This window comes from Arachis ipaensis, chromosome B9 (assembly GCF_059453495.1).
Source record: "Arachis ipaensis isolate K30076 ecotype BB chromosome B9, ASM5945349v1, whole genome shotgun sequence".
In the NCBI taxonomy this organism is placed as follows: domain Eukaryota; kingdom Viridiplantae; phylum Streptophyta; class Magnoliopsida; order Fabales; family Fabaceae; genus Arachis; species Arachis ipaensis.
In genome coordinates this window covers 45,202,383-45,211,363 of record NC_142444.1, presented here as the reverse complement: position 1 = coordinate 45,211,363, position 8,981 = coordinate 45,202,383, and the positions used below count along the sequence as shown (strand labels likewise).

General features: G+C 39.7%; 1 protein-coding gene across 1 annotated transcript; it reads right to left on the bottom strand.

Moving 5' to 3' along the window:
* Positions 1 to 7,662: 7,662 nt before the first annotated feature.
* LOC148544513 (uncharacterized) lies at positions 7,663 to 8,679 on the bottom strand. Its single transcript, XM_088498948.1, has 2 exons — positions 8,351 to 8,679; positions 7,663 to 8,260 (listed from the first exon to the last, which is right to left on the bottom strand). The coding sequence occupies exons 1-2, from the start codon at positions 8,677 to 8,679 to the stop codon at positions 7,663 to 7,665; spliced, it is 927 nt and encodes a 308-aa protein (XP_088355074.1).
* Positions 8,680 to 8,981: the final 302 nt, after the last annotated feature.

The window sequence follows — 8,981 nt, the reverse complement described above, 5'->3', positions numbered from 1 at the left end:
GAATACCTTCACTGGGGTTCAACCCCAGTTGTTCTATCAGCTTCTCTGCCACTTTGTGTGTTGGACGCCAAGTAGGGGTTTTCTTACTGGCGTTCAACGCCACCTTAAGTGCCAATTTGGGCGTTGAACGCCCAATAAGGTCTTCCTTACTGGCGTTCAACGCCGGCTTGTCCTCCTCAGATTCGGCCTCAACCTCTGTGGTGATGGCCTTGCACTCTTCTATTGGGTTTACTTCAGTGTTACTAGGAAGAGTGTTAGGAGGAGTCTTAGGGATTCTCTTGCTCAGCTGACCAACTTGTACCTCCAGATTTCTGATGGAAGATCTTGTTTCAGTTATGAAACTATGAGTGGTCTTTGAGAGGTTGGAAACTATTGTGACTAGGTCAGAAAGGCTCTGCCTAGGAGTTTCCAAGTGTTGCTGAGAAGATGGGAATGGTGGTCTGTTGTGGAACCTATTCTGGGTTCTTCCACCTTGATTATTATTAAAGCCTTGCTGAGGCTTCTGTTGATCATTCCATGAAAGGTTATGATGATTCCTCCATGAAAGGTTGTAGGTATTTTCATAGGATTCTCCCATGTAATTCACCTCCTCCAGTGAAGGTTGATCTGAATCATAAGCTTTTCCTTCATAGGAGGCTGCTTGAGTGCTGCCAGTTGCAGCTTGTGATCCAGTCAAATGTTGAGAGATCATATTGACCTGTTGGGTCAAGATCTTGTTCTGAGCCAATATGGCATTCAGAGTATCAACCTCTAGAACTCCTTTCTTCTGGGCCACCTCATTGTTCATAGGATTTCTCTTAGAAGTGTACATGAATTAGTTATTTGTAACCATTTCAATGAGTTCATGTGCCTCTGCAGGCATTTTCTTTAGCTGGAGTGATCCTCCAGCAGAATGATCCAAGGACATCTTGGATATCTCAGATAAGCCATCATAGAAGATTCATAGGATAGACCAGTTTGAGAGCATGTCAGCAGGACACCTCCTGATCAGTTGCTTGTATCTTTCCCAAGCTTCATAGAGGGAGTCATCCTCTTTTTGTCTGAAGGTTTGAACTTCCATCTTGAGCTTGCTCATCTTTTGGGGTCGAAAGAACTTGGCCAAGAAAGCATTGACCAACTTTTTTCAAGAGTCTAGGCTTTCCTTAGGTTGAGAATCTAACCATATCTTGGCTCTATCTCTGACAGCAAAAGGGAAAGCATCAGTCTGTAGACCTCAGGATCCACTCCATTGGTCTTAAAAGTATCACAGATCTGTAAAAATTCAGCTAGGAACTGATGTGGATCTTCTAGTGGAAGTCCATGAAATTTGTAATTCTGTTACAAGAGAGAAACTAACTGAGGCTTTAGGTCAAAGTTATTAGCTCTAATGGCAGGTATAGAGATACTTCTGCCATAGAAGTTAGTAGTGGGTGTAGTGAAATCACCCAGAACCTTCCTTGCATCTCCTTCATTATTCGGTTCAGATGCCATCTCTGTACATTCAGTTTCTTGTTCGAAAAGCTCTGTGAGGTTTCCTCCGAAGTATTGTGCTTTAACTTGTTGCAAACGCTTCCTTAGAGTCCTCTCAGGTTCAGGATTAAGATCTAAGAGATGTTCTTTATTCATGTTCCTGCTCATAAACAAGAAAAGGAAATAAGAAAGAAAAAGAATGGGAGCTCTATGTTCAAGAATAGAAGACTCCCTGTGAGATGTGAAGAAGAAAGAAGAATGAAGATAGTGGAAGGAGATGAAGAATTCGAATAAAAGAGAAGAAGAATTCAAAAATTAGAAGTAGAAAGAGAAAATATTTTTGTTTTTATTTTAGTTATTAATTAAATTCGAAAATAAAAACTAATTCACTAAAAAGATTTAAAAATTAAAGTATGATTTTCAAAAAAGGAGAGAAAGAAAGAGAGAAGATATTTTCGGAAGTTAGAAGAGAGAAGAATTAGTTAGGAAGTTTTGAAAAAAGAAGAAAGAGAAGACAAGTAACTAATGAAAAAAAGATTTGAAATTAAGATAAGATAGAAGATTAGAAAAGATTTGAATTTAAAATTTAAAGATTAGAAAAGATAAGATAGAAATTAGAATGATTTGAAAAGGATTTGATTTTAAAAATTGAAATTAGAAAAGATGAGATAAGAATTTGAAAGAGATAAGATTTTTTGGAAATTGAAATTTAAATTTGAAATTTAAAACAAGATAAGATAAAGATTTTGAAAAAGTTTTGAATTTTTGAAATTTAAAATAAAGATAAGATAAGATTTTTAAAAAGATAAGAATTGAAATTTGAAAATTGAAATTAAGATAAGATAAGATTTTGATTTTGAAATTAAAATTTGAAATTTTATTTGAAATTTTCGAAAGTAATTTTAAAATAAAGATAGAAAAGATATTTTTTATTTTTTTGAATTAATGAAGAAAGAGAAAAATAACCAAAAGATACCAAACTTAAAATTTTTAGATCTAAGACACCAAATTTTCGAAAATTAAAAAGAAGAACACCAAGGGACACCAAACTTAAAAATTTTAAGATCAAAACAAGAAGAAAAACAAGAACACTTTGAAGATCAAGAAGAACACCAAGAACAAAACTCAGAATTAAAAGAAAACAAGAACATGCAAAGGACACCAAACATAAAGTTTGACACAAGACTCAAACAAAAGATACTATTTTTAAAAATTTTTAGAAAAAGACTCATGAAATTCGAAAATTCAACAAGAACAAGAACAAAAGACTCAAACAAAAAGATAAAGATTAAAAAGAAAACTGATTTTTGAAATTTTTTTTATTTTTTTGAAAAAGAAAAACAAAAGACTCAAACAAAATTAAAAAGTACCTAATCTAAGCAACAAGATAATCCGTTAGTTTGTTCAAATCCGAACAATCCCTGGCAACGGCGCCAAAAACTTGGTGCGTGTAGATGAACTCCGCACAATTGAACCAGCAAATGCACTGGGTCATCCAAGTAATACCTGAGTGAGTCAGGGTCGATCCCACGATGATTGTTGTTTTGAAGCAAGCTATGAACACCTTGTAGATCTTAGTCAGGCGATTAGAAAAGATAGTTTGTTGAGATAAACGCATAAAACATAAATAGGAATGAAATTACTTAATTTGAGTGAAAATAGTAATAAGAGAACATTTGAGGCTTCGGGGATGCTTCATTCTTCTGGATGAACCTTTCCTACTGTCTTTCTCCAACTGTGAGTGATTCCTTACATGGCAGGCTGTAAGTGATCAACGCCATACGGTTGCGGCCGTTGAATCTTCCTCTCAGGCTGAACGCCAAGTTTAGTGTGCATCTAGTCTGCGTGAGGGTGAAGCTCCTGCAGTTCACTCCCTTGATGATCCTACACAAAACGCCACAGACAAGGTCGAATCTTCCGGATCAGAGAATTCAGATCCTTTGGTTCTGGCCTCTACCACGAAGACCCTAATCTCCCTATACATCGGCTGAACTGGTGTCTCGAGAAGTCCCCAACGAAGTCGTGGATTAGCCGTCTAAAAGATGTATAATCGAGCTGGTGGTTCAGTGATCTCAGGTTACGACTCACACTGAACCCATGTAGAATGAAGATGATTGTGACGGATCATCCCATTCATAAGGTTGAAGAGCGAAGATACATCTTAGAATAGAGTCACACACGAATTGAATAGAATACTAGTACTTTTATTAATCCATGAAAATCAGCAGAGCTCCTAACCTTAACCTAGGAGGTTTAGTGACTCATACTGTACATAGTGGTGTTCGAAAATAATGGGGGAGGAAGAAGATCCTAAACATGGTTGATCTTCTCTTATATATACTAGTCTAGTAACTAAGGATTACAGAAATATGATAAACTAGTCTAATAGTGCAAAAATCCTCTTCTGGGGCCCACTTGGTGAGTGTTTGGGGTGAGCTTGAGTGTCTCCCATGTGCTAGTGTCTCTTAGGGGCATTGAACGCTGGCTAGGGACCCCCTTTTGGGCGTTGAACTCCAGTTGCTCCCTTGTGGGCACTGGACGCTAGGAATAGGGCTGGTGGCTGGCGTTGAATCCCAGTTTTGGGCCTTCAATTCCAAAACAAAGTATGAACTATTATATATTTCTGGAAAGCCCTGAATGTTAGCTTTCCATAGCCATTGAGAGCATACTATTTGAGCTCCAGAAAAGCTCCTTCGAGTGCACGAAGGTCAGATCCTGACAGCATCTGCAGTCTTTTCTCTACTTCTGAATCAGACTTCTGCTCAAGCACCTCAATTTCAGCCAAAAAATACCTGAAATTGGATGAAAACACTTAAACTCAAAGTAGAATAAAAAATGTGAATTTTTCATCAAAACCTATGAAAACATAATTAAACTTAAACAAAACATACTAAAAACTATATGAAAATAATGCCAAATAGTGTATAAAATATCCGCTCATCACGTACGCGTGATGAGTTTTTGTGCTAGACACACGGTGCTGGCACAGTTTCATCACAACTCTCTGGTTTTGTACCAGAGACATCATTAAGCAACGATGCGTGCGCGTCAGCCACGCTCACGCGTGGAAAGCTCGAAAACACAGTGACGCGTACGCGTCAACGAGGCGCACGCATCGGTTGGGTTGTGCGCCTAGCACCCCACCCGCACAGTTCCAGTGAAACCCTCTGGTTTTTGTTCCAGAGAGCAGTGGACTTCCTTGGCTAGGTCTTTCAAGAGGAAGATCTCCAGCTCCTTGTTGTTCTTCACTTTTGTACCATGATAAAGCTTTAATTGATGGTTGTTGACCTTAAAGAAGGTAGGGCTTGAGGGGTGACCTAAGTGGACAACTCCATATGGTTCAACCTTTTCAACTACATAGGGTCAATCCCACCTTGACCTAAGTTTGCCCGGCATTAATCTCAACCTTGAGTTACAGAGAAGGACTTGATCCCCAGCTCTAAACTTTCTTCTCTTGATGTTCTTATCATATACCGCTTTCAACTTTTCTTTATAGAGCCTTGATTCTCATAAGCTTCTAGCCGAATGCACTCCAATTCTTCCAACTGCAGTTTTCTTTCAATTCTGGCTCACCTCAATCCTGAGTTACATTCCTTCAAAGCCCAATAAGCCTTGTGTTCCACCTTTACCAGAAGGTGACAAGCCTTTCCTTAGACTAGCCAGAACGAACTTATGCCAATCGGTGTCTTGTAAGCTGTCCGATAAGCCCATAGAGCATCTCCAATCCTAGAGCTACAATCCCTTCTATGAGGTTTAACAATCTTCTCGAGTATGCACTTGATCTCTTTATTTGACACCTCGGCCTGCCCATTTGTTTGGGGATGATAAGCCGTTGCCACCTTGTGAATGATGCCATGTTTCTTCATTTAACCTGTCAATCTTTTGTTAGAAAAATGAGAGCCTTGATCACTCACGATCGCTGGTGGTGATCCAAAGCGGCAAATGATGTTATTTCGCACAAAAGAAGTAACCACGTTAGCATCATCAGTACAGGTAGGAATTGCTTCCACCCACTTAGAAACATAATCAACAGCTAACAGAATATATAAGAAACCATTTGAGTTTCAAAATGGACCCATGAAGTCAATACCCCAAACATAAAAAATTTCACAAAACAACATAAGTTGCTGGGACATCTCATCCCTCTTGGATATGTTTCCAAACCTTTGGCATTGGTGGCAAGATTTACAGAAAAGATTAGCATCCTTAAAGAGTGTGGGCCACTAAAATCCATAGTCTAAGATTTTTCTTGCAATTCTTTGAGGTCCAAAGTGGCCACCACTTTCAGAAGAGTGGCACGCCTCTAAGATATACTGGATTTCAGATTGTGGAACACACCTCCTAATTATTTGGTCAGCACCACATCTCCACAAAAATGGGTCATCCCAAATGTAGTACTTGGACTCGCTCTTAAGCTTGTCCTTTTGATATTTAGAAAAATGTGGAGGAAAAGTGTGACTAACCAAATAATTAGCAATGGGTGCATACCAAGGAACCACCTCGGATATTGCTTGTAAGCTATCAAGAGAAAATGCATCATTGATAGGAGTGGAGTCACTTTTAATATGCTCTAGGTGACTCAAGTGGTCTGCCACTAAATTTTGGTAACCACTCCTATCTTTGATCTCTAAATCAAACTCTTGCAATAGCAATATCTAACGGATTAACCTTGGCTTTGACTCTTTCTTAGCTAGCAAGTACTTTAAGGCTGCATGGTCTGAATATATTACCACTTTGGTTCCAAGTAAATAGGCCCAAAATTTATTGAAGGTAAAAATAATTGCTAAAAGTTCCGTTTTAGTGGTAGTATAGTTAGACTGGGCACCATCTAAAGTCTTAGAAGTATAAGCTATGATATAGGGATCCTTACCTTCACGCTGAGCTACCGCCGCTCCTACCGCATAGTTAGATGCGTCGCACATAATCTCGAACGGCCTACTCCAGTCAGGCCCTCTCACAATAGGAGCTTGGGTTAAGGCAATCTTCAGCTTGTCAAATGCTTCCATGCACTCTTCACTCAAGTCAAACTCTACGTCTTTTTGCAGCAGATGGGAAAGGGGTAGTGCAACCTTACTGAAGTCCTTGATGAAATGCCGGTAGAAACTTGCATGACCAAGAAAAGAACGGACTTCCCTCACAGAAGAGGGGTAAGGTAAGCCAGAAATAACATCAGCCTTCGCAGGATCAACAGATATACCAGTATTAGAGACAACATGACCTAGAATAATACCTTATTTTACCATAAAGTGACACTTTTCAAAATTATGCACAAAGTTTGAACTAGCACATCTTTCTAATACTCTAGCAAGATTATCCAAACAAAGGTCGAAAGAATCACCATAAACACTAAACTCATCCATAAATACTTCCATACAATACTCAAGAAGATCCGAAAAGATACTCATCATGCACCTTTGAAACGTAGCCGGTGCATTACATAAACCAAAAGACATTGTTTTATATGCATACGTTCCAAAGGGGCATGTGAAAGTAGTTTTTTCTTGGTCTTCTGGAGCAATATGGATCTAAAAATAACTAGTATAGCCATCTAAAAAGCAATAATGTGATTTACCTGACAGGTGATCAAGCATTGATCGATGAATGGCAGTGGATAGTGATCCTTGCGAGTGGCCAAGTTCAAGCGCCAGTAGTTGATGCAGACTCTCCATGAATTCTGAACCCTTGTGGCCATGAGTTCCCCATTCTCATTCTTGACTATGGTGACGCCGGACTTCTTCGGAACCACTTGTACCAGGCTAACCCACTCACTTTCCGAGATTGGATAGATAATGTCGGCATCAAGTAGTCGGGTCACTTCTTTCTTCACAACTTCGAGAATTGTGGGGTTTAACCTCATTTGAGGTTGACGGATTGGCTTGGCTCCCTCCTCTAAAAAAATGCGATGCTCACAAACTTGAGGGCTTATACCAACTATGTCCACCAAACTCCACCCAATAGCTTTCTTGTTCCTTCGCAGTACATTAAGCAATCACTCCTCTTGTTAGGAAGTGAGCTCTTTTGCAATGATCACCGGGAGCTTTTGATTGTCTTCAAGATAAGAATACTTGAGATGGGGTGGAAGTGGCTTCAACTCCACATTTAGCTCATGGCTTGGCACTTGCTTATCTGGTATTACTGGAGGTGGCAAGGTATCTTCATCATATTCAGGAAATTTTTCCACACTTGCACCTTGAACCATGTTCTTCTTATCAACTATATCATGGTGGACTTGGCCACGATATCATCTATCATATCACACCGGAAGATAGAATGGTCTTCCGGTGGATGCTTCATAGCTTCATCAAGATTGAAACTCACTACTCTTCCATCAATTTCAAAGGAGTAGGTACCCGAAAAAGCATCCAACTTAAACTGAGAGGTTTTCAAGAACGGCCTCCCAAGCGAGATAGATGATGGTGTTCCAGAGTAATTAGGGGGCATCTCAAGAATGTAGAAGTCAATTGAAAAAGTCAACCCCTTAATGCTTACCAACACATCTTTCGCAATGCCAACCACTAAGATTATGCTTTTTTCTGCCAAAACAAAATGGACTGCCGACCTTTTCAACGGTGGAAGCTTCAATGCACCATAAACAAATAACGGCATAATGCTAACACAGACACCTAGGTCACACATGCAATCAACAAATTGTATACCACCTATAGTGCAAGTAACCAGACAAGGACCGGGATCACCACATTTCTCCGGTATAGCACCCATCAAAGCAGAAATTGAGCTACCCAAAGGAATAGTTTCTAAATCATGAATCTTCTCCTTATTCATGCACAAATGCTTTAGAAACTTAGCATACCTAGGTACTTAGCGAATAGCATCAAAAAGGGGAATAGTTACCTCGACCTTTTTGAATATATCTACCATCTTGGGATCTAGCTCCACTTACTTTTTAGTCCTCCTAGCTAGGTGTGGAAAAGGAATTGGAATAGCCTTTTTCAAAACATTTTCTCCCTTAGAAACTCCATCCTTTGGTTGAGCAACTTCTTCTTTGACCGCCTCTTGTACCTCATCCTCGTCTTCAACATCTTCTACCTCAACAACATCTTCATCTTGAATGGCGTCTCTTGAGCTTGGCTCCTCGGAACTCCTCTCTTGCAATGTAGTGCCGGACCTCAAGGTGATGGCTTTGATTCCACCATTGGGATTAGGTAAGGGTTGAGAGGGAAGTGCGCTAGTGCTTGAAGGTTGAGTATTGGAGGTAGAGGGTGGGTCCATACGGGATATAAGAGCTTAGAGTGTAGAGGTGAGACCAGTGAGGCTAGAGGTAAGTGTATTTTAAAGCTCCTTTTGTCCTTAAAGAATAGAGCAAAGTGTTTCATCTTGGTTGGAGGAAGAAGGAGGGTAGGTAACTTGGGGGACTTGTGGTTGGTTGAGTTGAGGTGCTTAAGCTTGTCTTTGGTAAGGTGGTTGATACCTTTGACCTTGGTTTTGTTGTTGGTAAGGGGGTTTTGTTGATACCGGTTTTGTTGGTAGTTATTGTTCCATCTTTGGTTTCCACCATTGTCTCTTCCTCCTTG